Raw genomic sequence first — 23,320 nt, 5'->3', positions numbered from 1 at the left:
TGAACGATCTGGTGAGTAGCCTTTTTCCAGGTGGCGTTAAAAATTTAATTAATAAGTTAGAGGTTAGACAAGGATGATGCAAGTAACTAAGTTTTCAAGATAGTTTTAATGTGTGTGTGTGTTTTTTTCCAAAAACTTTCCCTAACTAAAAAAGCCTCAACCGCCAGTATTTTACAAAAATGTTTCTTTAAAATTAGAGCCAATGCTTTTTGTGCTATTTATCAGTATTTAGCAAATTTTTGTCTGATGAGATTATGGTTTTGGTGTATTTTTCTTTTTACTATCGGTACCGAGTCTCTTTCTTGCGGACTGCGAGACCCGGACTTTTGTTAAAACTCTTTAACGGTGTTAACAATTAAAATATAGGCCTACGCAAATTTATTGCCTCAACCACTGGAATTGAAAAATATAAATTAAGACCCCTTGTCGAAAATTTCCATATTTTTTTCATCATCACTTCAATAAACTTTCACATTGGGCAACGAAAAAAGGACAATTAGGCTTGCTGGTCATTTTTGGCTTTACCTGTTATAAGCAAGCATGTCAAGATTGCAGTAACATTAAATTATCTTCATGTTGCGATGCAAAAATATGTTTCATGGGCAGGATCTTGGCCGAATTCGCAAAATTGTATTCAAACGAACGACTACAAGTAACTTATTAATGTTTGACAGAGACGTATAGTATACCTACGGGAGTACAACTTCACTGCGGAGTAAAATCCCTGAAGATGAGGTAATTGTGCCAACAAACGCAAACTAAATGTGTTTTTCTTAAATGTTTTTTATCATTTGTGGAGTTTACCTGTTCACTTTACGATTACAGTTTGAATGCAAGCACGTTGGGAATTGATGGCCACAATTCATTGGGACTATTGGACGAAAAAGGCAATCCAATTACTGGATGTTTTTCTGCCTACAATGTCACACAAGACGCCTTCGTTCTGGAGTTTAACGAAACCATGAGAACACAATGCACCAAAACAGAAGAGGTGGGAACAATTGAACGAGTCCCTTTAGGAAATCGTAGTCGTCACAAGTTAACATATATCCAGCAACGCGTCACAGCAGATGTTAATGACGTCACATTGCGGTTAAATCGCAATCTTTACACTTTGATTTTAAAAAAATGTGTAAATTGTATGATGCACTGAATAAATTACTTTATTCAGTTCAAATCATAGTTTTATTGCATGCACTGTATCCTGGTCGAATTTGAACACAAAGTTTGGACACACCTGTGCCATAACATCATGTTTTGCGCTATCCGCAGACCATCCTATATTCACCTGAATACATTAGTCACAATAAGGCACCTTGCGTTGGTTTCGACCATGGTGGAAGAAACTGGACGGTGAAGGATGGCGAAACAATAAGCAAAAGTCATTGCAACATTCAAAACTTTATCATCGAGTCCGGCGATACCGTCACTGTAGAGGAGTGGACGGAATCAAACATTGACAAAGGAATACTTGAAATTGGTGCCCAGGTAAAATATCAATGATACCATATTGTAATGCACTACATGTGTAAAGGTATTAAGAAGAGAGTTGAATCGCTTGTCATGTGGGTTCGGGTTCGATTCAGGTTTCACGTATTCTCATTTAATTCCTAACTTTTTTAATTCCTAAGGGTTCAACTCCGATATACATTAAACTGCTCAAACTTGACGTGTTCGGGTTTTAATTACGGTTCGACTTTCTGATTTAAAGATATGAAAGCTTTTTAACCATTTTTCAACACGTTTTATAAAATACACAAGACATACAAATGTTCAAGAGATAGGATCCAAAGTATTTCTTATTAAAGTGTTTTAGACAGACATCATCATCATAGCTTGTCACGCCAGTGCTGGAGCCAGGTGAGGGCCTCTTCCGTGATGTCCCTTAAAGATTGGTCAGCGCATGCTGGGCCAAGAGGGCAGCGGGATAATATATGGTCCATCGTTTTAGACCAGGGGTCACCAAACTACGTCATTTCATCCGGCCCGCGACCACATCTTTGGTATGCCAAGTTGTATTGATAACTTTGTAACATTAAAAGTTAATCTCCACCTTACAAAAGTTTTTCTGTGGCGGTATTCTGAATTGATATTACCGATTTTCATAGGATTATAACACCCAGGATTGATCCAAAGCCAGTTTGTTACGTCACAGACAAGACCAGAAGTGGTAATTGTGCGCAAACAATTGCCTTCTTTTGTCACTTGTAGCGTAATATACAAACATTGCTTGTAAGATGAGACTAATTATACAGTTTAACAGTCGCATGACCAATTTTTGAATGGGATTGTAGAAAGACCATACCTTGGCGCACCTAAAAAATCGCCTCAAGGGCTAAGTTTGGAACGACGGCGCTAGGGCATGTAAAGTATGCGGCCCGCGCGAATCATTTTTAGCACTCATCCGGCCCGCAGTGAAAAAAGTTTGGTGACCCCTGGTTAAGACAGACGAATACCCTAATGGCAAATCCCATTAAAAGCAATTGCTTCATGGAGAGGAATGAAATAAATTAACATGAAAACCCTTTTTTCCGACACCATGCAAATCTAGAACCGAATAGAAACTGTAATAGAGTAAACACCGCCTGCTTAAGAAACAAATCAAACAGACAAACCATCCTCCAAATTTTACAGAACATATATATTCGAGGGACACTGGATGCATCGGGAAAAGGATATCCCGGTGGTCCAGCCCCTAAAATTGAAACACAAGACGGGATCAGCGGGTATTCTTTATCCGGTCTAGGTTTGGTAAGTTCCTGGCACAACGCAGGCGGCGGTGGTGGTGGAATGGGCGACGGATCGACATACTCAGATGGATTACCTGGGGGCGGTGGGGGTTATGGCACAGAAGGGTAAATATTCAGTTTTTCAAGTTAGGCTGTTTTTTGCAATTTTTTCGGTCATTTGAAGCGTTTTTGTTCTTTTAATTAACGGTGCACTTAAAGGTATCGATTTTATATACTTTTCGTACAACTTAATGGAATTTTAGGGGCAAAAAGATATTTACTTGACGGTCAAACTTCGAAAACATTTCAGTTACATTTTTAGCACATTTTTTTACTAATTTGTACAAAACCAGCAGGCATTTGGTTATGCAACGGCGGATTTTTGTTTGATCTAGATTAATACAATATTATCAGTTTAAATTTAAAGGAGTCGCTCGCAGATCGTCGTGCAACGTCCGGAGCGGTAAAAGTCTCCCATTCTTCTCATCATGTGGTGCTGGAGGTAGAACTTACGGAAATAAGGAAGTGAGTACGCTTTACGTGGGTTCAGGAGGTGGCAGTGGCGGAAATGACCACACATTTATCGATAATCCTCGTGCTGGAAGGTAGGTATATAGAAGATCTGATAAGTTATAATAACACAGAAAAATCAGCCCAAAACGCGAATCTACATAAGAAATCAAAAACTATAGAAAGGTGGCATTCATATATATTTCTATTTTTTATGTTTTATTTCCTTTTTACCGATTACTTTACACACCATTTGTTCTACACACATGATTGTTTTTGCAAGCAAAAACTAATGGTTCCCCTAAACACGTGTTTATGGGAATTGATTACGCTACAAAAATGTTCCGGTTATTTTTAGATTTTTAAGGAAAAATTAGTAGAAAGCATCAAACCAAACTTCAAAGGTTTTGTCATTATTCGTTAAAAGAAAGCCCTAACAAGATTAGAAACACTAAAATTTAAGAAGCCATTTTGCAGCTAAGGTATACATGTGTAAAAAAATTCTTCACTTACCTTTGTTTCGCAAAACGAAAAAAATCTGAACGACCCTTAATGACCTTTTGACACGTTTTTGATAAGCACGCAGTCCCTAAAACTTAGAGGTTGTTTCTCTAGATCAGAGATAAAGAACCACTGACCCGCGGGTCACGAAGTGAATTTTAGTGATCCACTTGTAGTTTCAAAAATTTATGCTGATTACTGTAGATACGATGCTTATATTCATGGGAAATTTTAAATACTTCGCGACCCAGACTGGAAGGTCTCGCGACCCAAATTTGGGTCGCGACCCACTATTTTCTATAGGGTTACCAGACTTCTAAGATTAAAAAGCAACGCAACAGTTAACTTCAAGCCCTTTGCCAGATTGCCTATTGTCTTAAAATACAGATTGTTGAGTCAATTGTGAGGCAACATACATGTTTCTTTAAACTCACAACTTCAAACGATTTGCAGTACCTTTGTTGGCGCTGTTCAATGACATATAATAAAATATGTGACCCACTTTGATTTCTTTCCGAATTATAATATTAAGTACGACCTATTTAATTAAAAAGGTTTGCCATCCTTGCTCTAGAATCTAGATTGTTTGTCCAAAACTAAAAAGTTTGTTTATACATCGTTCTTTCAAATCGTGCTACATGCAGCGGTCAAGCCGACAACGACCGTTCAATGACCATTTATCGTGTCTTTTGTTAATTCATTTTTTGACCTTGTTGTTAAGCAACTACGTTTTGCCTGACATAACAAAGCAAAATATCGGATTGCTGCGCTAAAACAGCTGATTTCTGAATACCACTAGCCAGCGAACGTCCGTGCTTTAAGCAAATCAGTAAACCGCCACAATCGTACACCAGTGATTCACTCCCTTGCGATTTCTTTACTGAAGGTTTACGTATTCGAGGCTTTAAAGGTGACCACTCGACCGATCAGGCTAAAATTTTAATTACTACATGAGGAACCCACTGCAAACAATTGTTGAAATTTTCAGTACGTTAGGGCTTGCATTTTAGGCCTCTAAGGCCGGTAAAGGACAGAAAAAAGAAAAAATACAGACAAAAACAACATGTCACCCCTTAAACATGTCACCAGGAAAGGGGACCTATAACAAGCCCCAAACTACCCGATTTGACTGTCCATTAAACTGCTTGCAAAGATACATACATGTGAAAATGCATCTAAAATAACACAAAAATGGGCTTTTGACCGCATAAAAGAGCAACCCGCAACCAATAAAAACAATCTGCAAATCTATATGAATAAGAAGCCTAATTGGGATACAAAAGCGTTATCCTGGCAACACCGCCACGAGCGATATTTTTAATACACTTAATTTGTTGTCAATGGTGCGACCTTTATCTTCGGAATCGTTTTATCAGGGGAGGCAACGGAGGTGGAGGCATCTCTCTTCTAGCTTGGAACCTTTTGTCAATTACTGGTGAAGTTTTGGCTGAGGGTGAGCCGGGGGAAGGCGACACTGACGTCAACAGGTGTTTGTCACTTAATACAATTTTTATGACCGGCCATATGTCCCAAGTCGGACGAATAAATATTAGTACCGAATACACTTAATATGATTAAACGTAAAGATAAATCACCAAAGATGTTTATGTGTTGCACAAAACATTGACACACTCTTTAGGTTACGTGTATATTGAAACATTTCGAATTACAATAACCTTGGACATGGATAGAAATATGATATAAAATGCATAGCTTCTGAATTTGTTTTTTTTTTGAATGAGACTTTTAGTCGTAATAAGAGAAACTAGTATATTTCGAATGTACCCAAACCCAAATTGATTATTTTGGCTGCAATATCCAGAGTTGTATGTCGGGCGGGGCTTTTCTTGTCGGGTTCGGGCTTAGGTTTTATAAGAAACGGGCTTGATTCGGGCCTGACTTTACACTCTGTGTCAGTATTTTTTGGATAAATTTAACACGCTTATCGCCTTGTCCAAGACCAATTGTCTATTGTGTTTGTTTTCTTAGTCTTTCGTGAGGCTTCAATTATAGGCCTGTCAATCAAACTTTCGGGCCTAAACGGGCTTCTAAAAAAGGTCGGATTTCGGGTTTGTACTTTCCGGTTCGGGCCCTGTTAGGGCTCTAATTTCAGGCCTGTTTGCAACTCTGACTACAACATCTTATTTTTTAACAGTTGCGAAGAATGTCCCGCTTCTTGCAATACTGGGCACTGCAGTGGAGGCTCACACACAAGCTGTTACGATTACTCTGGTCCAGGAGGTGGAGGAAGCGGAGGTTCTCTTCATCTACAATCCCCAACTGTTAATATCAGTAAGACGCAACACACTAAACTGCATTTTAAACTTTTTGCAGCTATGCCGGCCAATAACATTGGTTTTAAAGATTTTTCATGTTACGATATGCTTGCAGCAAAAGCTGAACAAAAAATGTATTGCGTTTTGTTTCCGTCTATTCTTAGAGTTTTGGTAACTTTAGATGTAAGTTCAGAACCCATTGCTATAAGGCTTATTATTCTTCATTCACCAAGCAACGGTCTGGGTGATTCCAGCTTTAAGTTTCAATTACGAGTACATGGTAACTTTATTTAGAAGTACGGTTCTGTTGGGTTTTCGGTGTAACGTTTTTTTCCAAAAATTGGTTTAAATATTAAGTCATGGTTTCAATTTTAGTTGGTAAAATACTGTAAAGAACTAAATTTGAGTTTGTTTTTACAACACTGATACATCCTAGATAATATTTGTAAATTAACACTGTTCCACTCCTATAGGGGGAGAAATATCAGCGACAGGGGGCAGAGGGGGTTACGGTGCATATGTGGGTTGTGGAGGTGATGGAGGAAGAGGGCGCATTCGAATCGACTATGATGTCTTGAACGCGATAGTTCCACAGCACGTTTCAACTGGAGTTTACAACGGGGTAAGTGGCAAGTTTGTATTTTGTCACTGTGTAATGCAAAGTGGCTTTTAAAGAGCTTTAAGCACTCAACCAAAGCGGTTGTAATGTATGCATCGCGAAAGGTGATAGATCTACTAAATTTGCGGCTGCCCTGAGGTATGTTAGTAGATTTATCGCAAAATATGGTTTCAGTAAACGGGACTTGTGCGATTATCTTCGAATAACGATCCTATTCGCCCAACCAACAAAATTAACATAAGTATATCCGAGTTTCTACACAAAATGTTCCTCACATTTCTATTTTACTTTGCATAACCATGTTCTTATTCAATCCAATAATCTTCGCTTAACTCGTGCCAGAAACTTTCCTGGGGCAAATTTTAGTAGTTATACTGACTGTACAGTTTTTTGTACTTTGTAAAATATAGACGACTCAGTCGAACTGCAATGGTACGGATCACAACGGCGAAGACTGGATGCCAGAAAATGGTGAACGTATAAACGGACTACACTGTAACATTAAAACGTTTCAAATACCTGACCAAACTTCTGTGTTCGTCACCGCCTACAATCAAACATCCAACGACAGTTTGTCAAATTTTGGAAAATTTTATATCTTTGCAAAGGTATTGTTAAATACAGTCTCAGTATTTTTGTATGTTTTAGTAATTGATCATATATTTTGATGTTTATAATCCTTCAGTTTACGTTTCATAAATATTTTGTTTGTTCAAGGTATATTTTTAGTTTTTTCAGCGGCTTGTTGTTTATTATATCTTATGTCTTTCAAATTCATTCTATTTGAATAAGAAAGTAAATCTGCCATTTAGGCGAAATAGGTGAAAATATATGTAAATATTGTATGTAAATACATTGACTGATTCTCTTACTTGGAGATCATTTTCCATTCTCAGTTATTTATTATCATAAACAGTGATCCTCAATGACCATGCTGTCTGTTGGAGGGTCTGATAATGCTCAATGTAATCCCTCTCAGTTCATTCCATTTTACCTTGCTTTTAGTCGATAGAAATCAACGGAACTCTTGATGCCTCGGGGACGGGATATCCTGGTGGTAATTCTCCCACGCTTGGATATCTCAACGGCTTGCCGGGTTTATCACCTCAAAACGGGGGCGGACGGGGCGGTTTAGGAGATGAATCGCATCTAACCCTTGAGGGGCATCCCGGAGGAGGCGGAGGCTACGGTGAAAATGGGTAGGTGAAAAATTTCAAGGAATTTTTGAATGTAAACTGGGTGTGCAATGTTTCGGTAACTACAAATTACTTTTTAAAACATCTTTCGATAAAATAACACCCCATACTGCCAATATTTTAAACAGAAGTACTGGATGGTCTGCGACAGTAACCGTTTCGGAATATTGTTTGTACACCGCGGCTGCCTGTTCAGCATAGCTCCCTAATGGCGTAACGTTAATTTTTTTTTTAATATTCGACACCTTACCTTAATCAGGCACTTGTTTTTTGAGAAGTCACTAATGGAAACTATGTTTTTATTGAATAAAAAATTATGTATTTTTTAATTTTTTAAACCCTCAGCACCTCTTGCAAAAATCGGTTACCATCGCTCTCACACGCCCAATGTGGACAAGGAGGTGAAAGTTATGGCGACGATGAATTGAGTATTTTATATTTGGGGTCTGGAGGGGGCAGTGGGGGTAACGACAACACCCTCAACAATAATCCCATGGGAGGGAGGTATGATCTTGGATAATATATAACTTATGTACAAAATCTAAGGCAATACGTACAGAATCTAACCGAATTTTAAGCTGATTCAACAAGGTTGAAAAAAATGCTCGCAGTTTGTACAGTTATCACCGACAGCCTGTTCTTGTCTTGTATAATTTGAGCACAAATTCTGTTTCATTTGTGGTTTATGACTTTTTGCATCGTAGGGGCGGCAATGGGGGTGGAGCGATATTCCTACACGCCACTTCATCAATTTCGATCAACGGAAATGTTCGAGTAGATGGACAGGAAGGTCAAGGTGATGAAGGAACGAGGTAAGCAGATCGTTACGGATGCACTCGAAATAAAAATGTGGCGGCAAGACCAACCAACCCATCTTCAACAGAACAACCTCCTGTTGTATGGAAAGGTGTCTTAAGAACATCTTTGGCTAAGCTACAAAAGTCGCTACAGCACCGCCAAAAAGTGTGTTTATTCTTTTGAATGCACCTTTCAAGAGAGGCCGATTATAAAAAATACAAAAAACAACGTTTGAACTACTTTATGATTTGAGCCCAGCAAGTAATTAGGTAATACATGCACGGCTTGCCTTTTTGCTACTTTGCAACGTTTTGTTTTAGACTTAGGAACGATCAAAACATATCACCGATGATGGCATCAGCATTTTGTAAAACGTTTGAAAATAAAGCATGACGCTTTTTACGTCTATTTAGGCTGTTATGTCCGTCATTAAACTTATGGATAGATACGTGTAAAGTGATCAATTTATAGTTATATCAACTTCGTGTCAGTGGTATATCAAGTTTTATTGGTTTCTTTGAAATTATATGTGAAAGCGCACAAGCAGCTTATTTGCACTAAAAGATAATCCGTTTTCTGTTGATCTATAGTTGCTTCAGATGTCCCGCTGCTTGCTCCGATAATCTATGCAGAGGATCAAGTACCACAAGTTGCTATGACTACTCGGGAGCAGGGGGCGGAGGAAGTGGAGGGTCATTAATTTTGCAGGGGCCAAAGATCAACATCGGTAAGTGAATACCGAATTTTATGAGTTTGTTAACAAATCGGATTCCTGTACTCTTTGCTTGACAGTAATAACCTTTTGCTTAACAGTAAGAAAGTTTAATTGGCGTTAAACATTGTAACAGAATGACACATGTGCAAATATCGTAAATTGTTTTGAAAGTTATCAGCAGAAAATGACTTTATAGGAGTGTGGTTGTTTATTGTCGTTTCGAATATTGTGAGCATATTTTGTCTAACATGTGTGCTAATCTTTTGTCCGCAGAAGGACGTATTTCGGTGGATGGTGGACACGGTGGCTACGGAGGTGCCACGGCATGTGGAGGAGACGGTGGAAGAGGGAGAATAAGAATTGATAGCCAAGTTGTAACAGGAAACATCCCCGATCACGCTTTTCAGCGGCGCTTTAACAGGGTGGGTTAATTAAGGGATTTATGTTTCGTCAAAACACGTTGTTGTTTTGGAAAAGAATCCGCCCTAAATATTTAAATTTGCAGAATAAAATGCTTAACTGGTTGAAAAATGCCTAGCAAAATGTACTTAAACAATATTTTCGCAGCGCGAACACGAGTCCATATACGAATACGAAATTGCCAAAATTCCGCCTCGCACATCCAAAGGAGTTTTACCGATCCCACTTTATAACTTTAGCTGCAGTTATGAGGCTCTTGATTTCGCCAGCAACGATCAAGCCTCTGTAACGTAAGTACATAAGTATTATTTTATCAGCGTTTTTAACAACGTTTTCTCATTCTTATTCTGTAAGTTTTTTAAAAGAATTTTCTGCACATTAAAAAAACATAATGTTAAAAAAGTTATTCGGCAAACAACTAAACCCTCATACAAAACCCATTTTTCATTTTTTATTTGTTTACTTTTATCGATTTACCGTTACCATGCTAAGCAGCAGGCGCGAAATCCGTCATTTAATTAAAGTTTTAGTAAAAAAGAATATTTATTTTGTTGTCTTCAGTTATCTGACAACGGAGATGTTTGGTCCTTTGCATGCCGAACATTCCGTTGTATACCAGCTGGCACGGTTCAAGAGCAAAACATTCAGTGATGTTGACAAGCGTTTGTATGCTTACCAAGGCGATAATCTTTACTTCCAGCTTACGCTTAGCCAACCGCCTACTGCCACGTACAACTTGCGATTAAGGCTACAGGTAAGGCCAATGTATAGAAAGAACTACTGAGTCAAGCTGTTGTAATTATGACATTCCTTTTTTTAAGGTCGCGTCATGTTTTATTGCGCCTCTCCTTCAAGGTGGAAGCACTTTTGTCATTTACGGGTAGGTTTATCGATTGACACGATTTTTTGCTACGAAGAAAATACATTTACTGAAATAAACTTTTAGTTCTATTAATTTGTATGGATGATCTATTGCATTGTAAGGCATCAGTGGCCTGATAATTACAACCAAAATCGCCCCTACCCTGAAAATCGACGCGTTGCGCAGACTGGGACCGGAAAACACTGATACGACATTCAATGCACTGTTGCAAGAGTAGTGTAATTGAACCTAAAATAAAATGAAAATCATGTAATAGGTCCTATTTGCCAGCAGTTGCGTTACTAGCGGATGACAATGTAGACAAACCATTTTTATATACAGTCAAACTTCGATACTATGCCACCTTGATATTATGCCACCCTCGCTACTATACCACTTTTGATCGTCACCAACTAAATTCAATAGAAAATATATTTACTATGCCACCCCTTACCCTTGATACTATGACACATGAGAGTACAGTATTATTGTATTAACGGTCTGGTTCCGGATTGAAAATTGGGCCTTTTGACAATTTTCGGTTTGAGCTCATGATAAAACAGAGAAAACATGAAAAACAAATCGTTGAGTAAACAAACGTGGTCATGTTAAGAAGTTTCACGGCTTTGCAGCGAGTTTTGTAAACGCCGTTCCGTGCTTGTGTCACGACAAAACTAATAGATCTTGTTTGTTCTATGCACGATCTATCCGTTATTTGTAATAAATTATACTGTATACTGTACCTTATACTGTATACTGTAATAAATTACAATCGTACAACACAACGTGGCATTACAGTAGTACATTGTCACGTCACAAGGCTATTTTTACAACCAACCCTCGCTATTATGCCACCCTCGCTACTATGCCACTTTCTCTCGGTCCCAAAGGGTGGCATAGTATCGAAGTTTGACTGTAGCTAAACAACTACAAGCGTCAGCACTGTGGGTTACTCAAAGAACTAAACGTTTATTTCATTATGCCCACTTCCACCAACAGCATTTGTACCCATTATACCGTTTCACAGTCACATAAAAAGAATTCATTGTTTGCAGATGCGACGAGAAGAATAATGTTGGCGTTATGGTCGACGACACAAGACCCAATGTTGTAAAATTTTACTTTGGGGCACTTCCAAGTCTTCGTCAACCATTTGATTTAGTTTGCATAGTTGGAATGTGCAACGATACACAAGAAAATTGCCCGAAAGTAAGTTAAACCAAGCTCTTAGTTGGCAAGCGAGATCTACTGGCCGTTACCATATACGACAATAAACTTTTGTATCTCCTTCAAAGCCTATAAAAACGCTATAGTGTTGCCAAATTAAGTAACTTAGTTGTTACAGCGGCTTTACACACTCTCTGTAATTAGGTAAACTTCCGTGCGGTTGTGTACAGTAAGTGTAAGCTTACATTTTGCATTCATTAGTGAAATAGGTATAGTTTTTAACCTAAACCTAACTGGCTGTAGGTTCTGCCTTGCAATCCGCAATCATCGCGGATGAATCTCCGAACACTGAGACTTGGTGGTTTTACAATCAAAAACAAACTAGCTAAATTACCAGGCTCTACGAAATCCACGGCTAACGCATGTGCCACAAAGGTAATTTTTCTTGGCAATAATTAGATTTCGATAGTCAAGAATAATAGGAATAGACATATGTTTGTTTGGTTTTCCGATATAACGTATGCGCTACTGACCTTGTTTGACTCGAAAATTTCACTAAAAAAGGAATTTTATTTATTTATCACAATTGTTGTAATTGTCCGTCTTGCATTGTTCAAACTAGAGATGTACCGAATATTCGGTTTGCCGAATTTATTCGGCCGAATCGACCACTTTTGTAAAGATTCGGTTTCGGCCGAATAATTTATTGCGATTCGGCCGAAACCGAATCTTTTAGGAACACACATTTAAAGCGTAAACGTGTATTTTCTGCTTAGTACCAACGAAAATCGCGTTAATCATTATATTTTTTTAACACAATATCGCTTTTCCAACTGCAGACAAAAAATCAGCAATTCATTGTCGGGTTGGAAATCATGATTGAGGCAATGTTAAACCCCACAGAACCAAAATAAGGACGAAACACAACCATTCTGTACTAATAGCCGGTAGATAAACTTATGTTTTCATGTCAAAAGCGTAGGGTACGACTTCGCGTGACGTCATAATTGATTCGGTTGATTCGGCCGAATTTATTCGGCAAAACCGCCGAATATTCGGTTTCGGCCGAATCGAAATTTCGCCGATTCGGTACATCACTAGTTCAAACTGGTTTTGTAAAAATGTTCCTTTTTCGAAGTAATTAGGCTTTAGTAGCTGAGCTCGATATAACTCTACAGCTACACGATCAATCAGGGGGTAAAACTTCTGTAATTGCGTTAGCGACTGTCCCAATAAATGAGTTTTATCATGCCGACAGATATAGAAACATATGTAACACTTCCAGTCAAGAGGGACATAAATTCATAACTAGCCATATAGTGGTGAATGCTGGGTGACCGGCTGATTCGGTGTGGGGCATTCAATGGGCCTATCGTACTATGATTTATGAAACACTTTCCGTGCGTTTTTAAAACAACATGACTGTCTTCACATTAACTGTACTGCCACATGTTTGTGTTTGATTTTAGACTTGTTCTTACCAATGTGCAATCGTGAGCGGATCAGCGGTGTGCATTTGTCCGAAACAACACGAGCTCGGACAAGACGGAGTGACTTGTCAAGGTAAACACGCAATTTTTGCAAACTTTGTAAACAACTCCTGAGTCTTTACGTTGTTACGTGCATAAACCCAATAGCATTATCGGTTCAAAGGAAAAAAGTTTGAGCATTTTTACAAATTACCTCTTTGGAATTTCGGAGGAACTTGGTCTGAACTTAAAAACTTTTTTGTCACTTTTGATTGTCAACATTATATGTTTCCAAAGGATATTCGAAAATACACAGGTGGACGACTGTTAAACCAACGTTTGTAGAGTAAACCTATACTTTTTATAAAAAGTGCGGTGTTGAAATGCCCGTACAAAGTACATAAGTTATTACAATTTCTGGCAGTTCTGGTGCTACTTACACACGCGATTTGTGTCTAAAATATCTTTTATTCGCAGAACTTTTCACAATGAGTCACGCAAGTTTTGGAATCCTACTTTTCTTGGTAATCGCACTGAGCGCATCTATCATAATTTATGCCGGATACCGGAACCGCCATAGATACGGAATTCGGTCTTACGCGGCAGCACCAAGGGTGGACGACAACATGGATCTAGTTGGTGTTGACAGCAATCAGACTTTATAGTTAAAAACGTACCAGAACCCAAACCATATTCGTTTTGTGTATCACTTCCATACATTGGCAGTTATACATGACTTATGTCATTACGGGCTTGGTAATAAAGGAACGTTTTTGAAATTATTACCATTTCCAACACGGCATATTTCATGCAAGGTTGAAGAATGATACTGAAGTATCTTTAAGTGTGTATTTCTTTGCACAAGACCAATGGGTTAAGTTGTTTTTCTGTTTCATCCTCAAAGTTTTAAGATATATTCGCTGACTTAATGAAATGGAAAGTATATTAAGTCGAAAACCTTTCAAGTTCGTTTTTGCGTTTTAGGTTAATATCACTGATTATACTCATACACTAAATGTTCATTGAGGATGGGCCATAACAGCAAATGTTCTATTACTATTTGGTCGAGCACGCCGGTGTCACATACATTTCCTATTCCTCGTTAGTTTTGTTGCTTACGCTCACGTCGCTGGCGGCGGACTATACGCTGTACAGGCCCCAGAGGTACGCGTTTTTCCACCAACTAACGCATTTAAAACCACAGTAAATTTTGTTCTAGGATACCCTTTCAAACACTTTTGCATGTTGACAGGGCATGAATTTGTAAACTTAATGTTCGTGTCAGTTTGTATTTTTTGCTCCACAGTAAAACAGCGATACTCGATACAGAGACTCTGTAACAGAGTACTCAGGTTCTGGCCGGGCTCGGCCTATCCCTAACGTTATATGTACTCTTTGTCACCCAACGCTATTAAGACAAATAAGTTTCGTCGAAATAACGAGTTAGATGCATTGACTCTTAACCTGAAGCGGCTTGACGTTGTAACTTTATAGTATCATTCATTATTTTTATTACTTATCGCCGCATTATAATAGTTTCGGCAATTTATTCCGTCATTGCCTTGGTGCAGAGAGGTGATAACAATGGCCAAGTCAAAATGATTCATCCGATACAAAAATGCAAAACGTACACTTAAAAAAACACCACGTTTGTGCAATTTGGTGGCAAATCTACAAAATTTGCTATCTCGAGTCTGAATGTCAGGATGGATTGTAGGCTGACGTTCATTTGTTTCGATGTCATGCGATCTTCTCATATACCACATTTCCGATCGTATTTAGCACTCCTACCTTAGAAAATGTGTATTTTTATTGGAGGCGCTGATTTAACCATCGAGTCTTTTTTAAATCTATTACAGTGTTATCATTATTAATTTCATGCTTCATTCGTTGCATCAAAAATTGTATCAATGTTCACCAGGGGTTAACGTTCACAGTCTCCGGCCGCCGAAACTTATGCGCCGTGCACAAGTTTATTTAAATACTTAAATATTCTGTGGTCGCGCATGGGTTAAAACTACTCTGCATGATATATTGGTTTTAAATTACCTTAAAAATATTTTTCTGGTCGGGGGCGAAAACGTTGTAATACAAACCCAGGAAACATGCGCGTATATGTATATACATATATATAAAACATGCAGCTGGAGACAATGGTGTCCGTTGGTAAAAAAATCACCTGTGGTGTGGGCGTCAAAAGTGGCACGCAGAGCGTTTAAAAATGGCACACAAGCTTTTGCACATTCGGATGGTAAACATTAGGATTTGTCACGCAATTAAATTTATTTTTATTGATTGTTTTTGGCCTTTATTCTAACTTCAGTGAAGATTATCATTAGTAAAATTACAAAAACCCCAATTAAATTGTTCGTTTTTGGACAAAACTTAAGCCCCCTTGCCATAGCTACAGAGCAGGGGTGCCCAACCCGTCGATCGCGATCGACTGGTCGATCTCGGACTGATATCGAGTCGATCGCGAGGCACGCAGAAAATTATTTCAAATAGAAGTTATTCTTTGGTAATAATCACGTAGTCTTGCAGTATATTGCTAATTTGGGTTGGAAAGGTAGATCCCGAAAGTCGGACTACCTCAAAAGTCGATCTTGAGTCATAAAAGGTTGGGCACCCCTGCTGTAGAGTTTTAAAAAATGCCAGGAGTCCGACAAAATAGAAGTAAAAGCAATTTACCTTTCAACAATAGCTGACCGTATATTGTTGACGCGAAACCTGTCTTCAGACGTCAAAACCTGTCGTCCACACCAGCAAAAAACGCGATGCCTCGTCGCGAAAACCGCCTAGTGTGAACGCGCGGAGTACGAACACCTGGTACGAAACCACGTGGCGGTGCCTCTGTGTGAACGCAGCCTAAGTTTAAGCGTCAACAATACACGGTCAGCTATTGTTGAAAAGTGAATTGCTTTTACTTCTATTTTGTCGGCATTTTTTAAAACTTAAAACGTTAGTGTACGTGTCATGTTTATGTTGCTATAAAATGCCTGTTGATTTCGAAACATTGGAATTGTTGCGTTTCAACCGATAAGTAATTACGTGACTACAAACGCATTTGTGTTTATTTTAAATACGTTTTAAAACCGACTTAGCTTGAACAAAGATGTGATTTCGACGTTACACAAAGTACTCTACGCCGTTTTCTCGCTTTTGGCGATTTTTTTTCTAACCATTTAATAGGGTTGTGATTTTGTTCAAGAGCCGGTAACAACGATAGTAATATTTAATAGAATTATCAAACGAGGATTAGACACGCCTGTTTGTTTAAAAGGAGCATAATGGCAGTTTATTACGCATCAGTTTCCTCAAACTTAGTTAAAAATGAAATCAGTAAGTCAATCATTGAAAAAACGAACTTATGGGGTTTGGTGAGGTTGTAAAGGTAAAGAAACACTTTCATAGCTATTTGGAGCAAAAAGACAAACTCATGGTACTTCATAGAGCAAAACTATCTTTAAGCACCAAAAAACTTTTACGTTTATTTATTTGTAACATACACATTTATATTGCACGACTTACATCCATATTTACATTTCCACAAAATACTCTCCAGTGTCACATAATTGCTGAGCATCACACAACTAGTGGCACTGCAGAGCTGTACTTGCTAAATTTAAATCCAATAAGTTGCAATGCAATACAAGAAGTCAGGGGCAAAATGAACAATGACATGAGATGCATTAAAACATTTTAGTTTGGGTCTTTATACCAATATTTTAAGAGCACCTCACCATGAATATGAGTAACCACAACAGGTTTATAAGCTGTAAAAAGTAAAGGGTGTTGGGAGAGGCGGGAAAAATGATTCTAACTCTTAGCCCAACATTTCTACTGGCAATAAAGTATGTGTGCCCAAGATGGCAACATTATATCCCGTCAAAGTGCAGAAAAAATGTACACTGTAACATTGTGACATATAAATATACTAAACTGAAACTTTAATTTTACATGATAGGAATGTAACTGTCAATTTTTGCTCTATGTCTTTGTGCAATGCATTCTGCAATCCATATAATGTTTCTGCATTCCTGTTCCTTTAGTTTAACATAGGAGTAGAAAACTCCATACTGGAATTGTTGCATGAAACTGTTCACATTTAAAGTCACCTGCAATAAAAGTTGATTAATTTCACACACTCACTCTAAAGTTTTTTTAAATGTAAGCATTTAGAATAAAACAAGCCACTTACCTCATGTTCAAAGAATTTATCCTCAAGTGTTTTATCACCAGGATTATTTCCAGTTCCCTCAAATAAAGGTTTGTAATCCTAAAAGCAAAACCAGAAATGTAACAGCAATAAAGACACAAATATGAAATGTTGGCAATGGCAACAAAAAAATCTATCACAGCAAACTGTTTTAAAATATCCTACAACACAAGTGAAACCAATAACTTGACAGAGTGATCTAAACTTGCCCAACTAGCTGTACACATTACCCGAACACTTTTGGAAATAGTGCAAAGCATAGGTATTCATGTAAAATATAAGTATTTTAAACATGCATCAGTATTTTTCACATCTAATTCTGTAAATCCGCTTTGCTAAACTGTGGTCTTCAAGAAAAAAACAAATATTAGTAGTGATGCAAAAATTATCTCAATTGGGTTTGGACTGAAACCGAATTTTCAGCACTTTTGCTCAATAATTTCAACCAAATTACCATATTTGTGATGTTACACAAAGTCAAACACTATGCTTTGACATATTCACATAAGTTATGTTGCCAGGTAACCAATGGTCTTACTACAACACAATCAAAACAAACTACTTTGCTGATAAAATGGTTGATAGCTGTTTCACTTACAGCATAACATTCTGCGATTCGTTTCACTGTCTCATAATCATCAGCTTTGGACAATTCAATCAATCCATCAGGGTAAAGTTTTCCTCTGCGTGGATACAATTTCGCCCTGTCCTCTTTGGACAATTCAGTACCAAAGGAGTTGATTGTTATAATCACAGAACGGCGGTCAGCTTCAAACTACACAGAGAAAAAGCATTGTGAAATATTCTAAATAACTTGCTAATATTACAATAAAGTAATACGTTAGAATTAGAATGCTCAAGATACACACTGACGGCTTCAAATGCAACGGGGGTTTGTCAAATTCACAGTTTTTAAAAAGTCAGTAAAAATATATTACAAACTCAAAACTAATACAGGCTTAGCAAAACTGGCCATAGTTTTAGCAAATTGCACCAGCTTTGGTACATCAATAACTTACTGCCAATATTTCACACATGACATCAGCTGTTGCTCCGCCCTGATCTTTGCACCAATCATAAAAAGCCTCCAGGTATGCCTTGTACAGTGTGTTGCGGATTATCTCAATGTTCATTTCATTCAAGTCTTCCTCAGAAATGCATTCCTTGAAGAATGGAGCTAGAGACAAAAAGAAATTGGGGGGTACAGAAGTGGCATTGATATAATTTTGGAAACACTTTAGAGTTAGACCAAAAGTATCAAGGGAAATATAAGATAGCCAAAAAGATGTTCCACATTATACACAGAAAATACGAGTAAAAATGTTAAAAAGAGACTTTGAAAATGAGTAAAAATGTTAAAAAGAGACTTTGAAAAGCATACCAAGTGGTGAATCCACAAGTATTGCATTGTACAAATCAGCAGTGGTGCTTGCAATTGTAACTGTTTCCATTTGATCAAAGCGACCAAGAGGGTGACATTTTGGCAGGAGTTCTGAAAGTTGTCTTTGGTGAATTGTTCCAGTAATCAGCAAAATGATGTTGTCAATCATATAACTATACCTGTAGACAGACAGTCGTTTTAATTCTTTTCATGAACACATACAGTTATGCAGCTATCATTTTTGTAGCATAAATAAAATAGTAACAAAATGTTGTTTCTAGATCTTATTCAATAACCCATGTTTTTATGATACATGACGCTTTGCTTTAAATTTGACACAGTGTAAACAGTACTCACATTAAACCAAAAAATAACTCAATAAAAATATTGTATATTGTTACTAACTTGATAAAGTCAAGAAATGTCGCCAACTGTTTGTATGCATGGTTACGAATGTACTCAAACTCGATAACCAGCTTTTCACGAAGCTTGTCATCAATGACTGATACTGTTAGTGGAGAGGGCTCATTAGCCAGAAAATGTCCGTAACCTGTTCCTTGGAGATGAAGCTTCAAGTCTAAACAAAATAAGTTCATGTACTCCCAAACAGAAATATAATTTATGACATAATACTTTAGCTTTTTCAAGAGCACAAGGTTCTTTTTTATCTCTTATTTTTCGTTTATGGGTTTGAATTAGGCACCCATATGAAGTAAAGGGACTACCTTCCAATGTGTCACACTGGGTAAGATGTCTATAATCTTCTCTTGATAAAATTCCGTTTTTGAAGCCACGGACCAATCCTTCAAGAAATCCATTGTCAACATTAAACAGAACTTCAGTAAAATTGAAGGAACCCATCACAATTTAAGTTTAAATACCAACAGTCAAAAAAATCTATGAGAAAACATATGACTTTATTGTATGGTCACAAAGCAGATTTTTGCCAACCTTGCCATATACTATCATGCAGAAAGGGATGTTCTGTTTGCACTTTTGGTTGCTTGGAATGTTCAAAATACAGTGGTAAAAATAGCAGTTTTTTGCATATCCGATTTCAAACAATTTTTTTCCGAAATTATTTTCCCCATAATGTAGGGCATAGATTAAATCGCTTTAACCTTTGGTACTAGGTTTCGCAAAAAGTGTTTAAACAAGCTGCTGGGAAGGAAAATTTTCCCAAGCGAAAAAAGTCTCTGGCGCCAGAAAGATTACGCAATTACGAAAAGCAAACAGTAAAACTGACTTCACTCCGCCATGTCATCACAAAATATTCAATGAAAATACATACTAAATTAACATCTACAACTAACGTAACGTAAATGAAAGAAACCCCTTTCTGATTTTTTTATGGATCTTCATGGTCAGCTGACTAAACAACCAAATCATGTGATTGTAAAAATTGCTTTGTAATATGACGTCAAAATTGTCGCACTAAAAAAACAGTTGTTTTCCAAACAAATAAAATATAAATAAAAATAGCTTAAAATATACAGAATCATTAACTTAAAACACTATAATAAAAGATACAAAGAAAATATTTCTATTACATTTTACAATATCCCATGTGAAAAAACACCAAGTTCCGTTACGATTGACTGCGTTCATGTGTGCTTATAAACACGCGTTTCCATGTGTTCGGCCTCACTCAGTTTCTACCCACATCCGTGTGATACGTGTTGATTCGAGCTCTTACTTTATTCAATTCAATTGTTTCTTACCTACGTTCAAAATGGCCCCAGCAAAAGCTCAATACAAAGTTGGTAAGTAAGCTGTGACCAGTTATGAGCAGATTCATTAAAAGTATTCAGAATCTTCTGGAAAAGATCTGTACAAAACTAGAAATTGTATTGCTAGTTGTTTCGCCTAGGCCTAGCCAGTTGGTCGAATTGTTAACGCAACCTGTCTACGCTCACACTGCTATTGTAGATTGTAAGACAGTTGCAGAAAAGTCAAAGAACTAAATGTACAATATAACACAGTTTATAAGAGTTTCTGCTTACTTACAGCTGACATCAATCTTGCCGAGTTTGGTCGCAAAGAGATTGAAATAGCTGAGAATGAGATGCCAGGTTTGATGTCGCTGCGAAGGCAGTATGGAGAATCAAAGCCCCTACAAGGAGCAAGAATTGCTGGGTGCCTTCACATGACAATCCAAACCGCAGTGCTGATTGAAACCCTACAGGCACTTGGAGCAAAGGTAAGAAACTAAGAAAATTCGTGCTCAACCATACATTTTTTGTAACCTGTTTTGTCAGTTTTATTCTTCTTTTTACCCCCAGCACTGGTATAGTGCAGGCCTTTTTAGGAGATACTTGAACTTGATCACGTAGATCTTTGTGTTCATCACCACTTGTGTCATACCTTGCATTTTGACAGAATGCAATATTTTCACAACATACTAAGCAGATTGTTTACAATTAGGTGCAATGGTCATCATGTAACATATTTTCAACCCAAGACCACGCAGCTGCAGCCATTGCAGTCACAGGAACACCAGTGTATGCATGGAAGGGTGAAACTGATGAGGAATATATGTGGTGTGTTGAGCAAACTATTATGTTTGGAGATGAACCTTTGAACATGGTAAATATTTTCTTCAATATCAGTTTGTGGGGAGCAGTACATAACATTCAAAAGTAGTGGCAACAAAAATATTGTTATGCTTTCTATGAAAGAAATATTCTGCAAAATTAAAAGCAATGTTTTATCTCAAGATTTTGGATGATGGTGGCGACCTTACAAATCTTGTCCATGAAAAGTTCCCACACCTTATGGATGGAATTTATGGAATCACAGAAGAAACTACAACCGGTGTCCACAATCTTTACAAGATGATGGAAAATGGTACTCTGAAGTCCGCAGCAATCAATGTCAATGACTCCGTCACAAAGGTAAATGTTGTTTGAAAACAATCCGGTGTATGATTAAGAGCGAAATAACTTGACCATACATTTTTAGAGCAAATTTGACAACTTGTATGGGTGCAGGGAATCACTTGTCGATGGAATCAAGCGTGCAACAGATGTTATGTTAGCTGGTAAGTTTGTTCTTTCTGACACTTAAATGTTTAAGTTCAACCAAGGTAACATAAGCATGGTGGCTTTTTCGAGGATAAAAAATATAATATAATGTAATTGTTGTTAGTTTCGTTTTTTTATGGAGAAAGGGGGATTAAGCTGCTACTTGTCGAAACTGGACTGCATTTTTACAGGCAAAGTAGCATTGGTTGCTGGATATGGAGATGTTGGAAAGGGATCTGCTCAATCACTCCGGGCATTTGGTTGCAGAGTTCTTATTTCTGAAGTTGACCCAATTAATGCACTTCAAGCAGCCATGGAAGGTATGGCACATTGGCAAATTGCTACATCAAATTACTTGAGTTATTGTTGTAGTGATGATTTCATATATTGTCAAGGTTGAGTCATTGGACAAAGCAATTATTTCACAGATTTTGCAAAAAATGTTGCTGCAAACTAAACCTTTTTGTGTGGCAGGTTACGAAGTTACTACTGTTGAAAAAGCTGCGCCCAAGGCCAACATCATTGTCACAGCAACCGGCTGCACTTCAATTATCACCCCAGAAGTTTTTCAATCACTTCAGAATGACACAATTGTTTGCAACATCGGACATTTCGATTGTGAGATTGATGTTGCTTGGCTCAATGCCAATGCTGTGGAAAAAGTGGAAGTTAAACCACAAGTGAGATTTAGGGTTATAAAAACTGAAATCCTTGAACAGGTTTTAAAATTTGCATGATATTTGTAGGTTGACAGGTTTAAGTTGGCCAGTGGAAACCACATTATTTTGTTGGCTGAGGGACGTTTAGTGAATCTTGGTTGCGGAACTGGACACCCAAGTTTTGTCATGAGCAATTCTTTCACAAATCAAACCATCGCTCAAATCGAACTGTGGACCAACAACAAAGACTTTAAAGTTTACAAGCGGGGTGAAGTGTACATGCTGCCAAAAACAGTAAGTTAAGATTGCTGCTTCTAAAAAGTAACAAGAGCTTGTGTATTTGTTTATTTTTAACAATTTTACCATTTTTGTTTAACAGCTTGATGAACAAGTTGCTCGCTTACATCTTGACAAGCTTGGAGTTGAACTTACAACTCTTTCACCCTTTCAATCTAAATACCTTGGAATCCCACAGAAAGGACCATTCAAGCCAGAGTATTACAGATATTGAGCTATTTATGGGAACAATGGTGATAGTTTGAGAAAAATCAAGTGCAAATACTGATAATTTCTGCAGTAACCATAACAATCATTTTTCTTGGTAAACAGTGTACAGTTGTGATGTTGCATTGGTGTACATGGCTATTTTTCGATAATGTGTACTTTTTCAAATGAATACAATTTGTTCCAATTTGCAAGATATAAATCTTTATTATATGACTGACAAATGAACGTAGACCAACTTAGTAGCATTGAGAAACTTTTGCACTCAGGAGTAC

At 37.6% G+C, this 23,320-nt stretch overlaps 3 protein-coding genes across 3 annotated transcripts; 2 read left to right on the top strand and 1 right to left on the bottom strand.

The window, feature by feature from the left end:
- Nucleotides 1-730: 730 nt before the first annotated feature.
- Nucleotides 731-14,880, top strand: LOC145209428 (uncharacterized). The gene is made up of 21 exons (XM_080079713.1): nt 731-735; nt 826-991; nt 1,273-1,488; nt 2,635-2,855; nt 3,125-3,334; nt 5,117-5,227; nt 5,896-6,032; nt 6,490-6,638; nt 7,046-7,243; nt 7,641-7,834; nt 8,177-8,335; nt 8,536-8,643; nt 9,220-9,356; nt 9,618-9,766; nt 9,912-10,054; nt 10,326-10,518; nt 10,586-10,644; nt 11,682-11,835; nt 12,097-12,228; nt 13,263-13,356; nt 13,740-14,880. Exons 1-21 carry the CDS (start codon nt 731-733, stop codon nt 13,925-13,927), a joined length of 3,123 nt encoding a protein of 1,040 aa, XP_079935839.1. The 3' UTR covers nt 13,928-14,880.
- Nucleotides 14,881-16,737: 1,857 nt separating this feature from the next.
- LOC145209350 (V-type proton ATPase subunit d-like) lies at nt 16,738-19,782 on the bottom strand. Its single transcript, XM_080079626.1, has 7 exons — nt 19,585-19,782; nt 19,265-19,436; nt 18,860-19,038; nt 18,498-18,655; nt 18,077-18,253; nt 17,461-17,538; nt 16,738-17,377 (listed from the first exon to the last, which is right to left on the bottom strand). The coding sequence occupies exons 1-7, from the start codon at nt 19,718-19,720 to the stop codon at nt 17,216-17,218; spliced, it is 1,062 nt and encodes a 353-aa protein (XP_079935752.1). The 5' UTR covers nt 19,721-19,782; the 3' UTR covers nt 16,738-17,215.
- Nucleotides 19,783-20,415: 633 nt separating this feature from the next.
- LOC145209348 (adenosylhomocysteinase-like) lies at nt 20,416-23,247 on the top strand. The gene is made up of 9 exons (XM_080079624.1): nt 20,416-20,622; nt 20,869-21,059; nt 21,284-21,445; nt 21,577-21,753; nt 21,821-21,899; nt 22,074-22,202; nt 22,357-22,562; nt 22,629-22,835; nt 22,921-23,247. The coding sequence occupies exons 1-9, from the start codon at nt 20,466-20,468 to the stop codon at nt 23,050-23,052; spliced, it is 1,440 nt and encodes a 479-aa protein (XP_079935750.1). The 5' UTR covers nt 20,416-20,465; the 3' UTR covers nt 23,053-23,247.
- Nucleotides 23,248-23,320: the final 73 nt, after the last annotated feature.

This window comes from Phallusia mammillata, chromosome 1 (assembly GCF_965637545.1).
Source record: "Phallusia mammillata chromosome 1, kaPhaMamm4.hap1.1, whole genome shotgun sequence".
Classification (NCBI taxonomy): domain Eukaryota; kingdom Metazoa; phylum Chordata; class Ascidiacea; order Phlebobranchia; family Ascidiidae; genus Phallusia; species Phallusia mammillata.
Note: the sequence above shows the minus strand (reverse complement) of the source record. Positions and strands in the feature narration are given on the sequence as shown.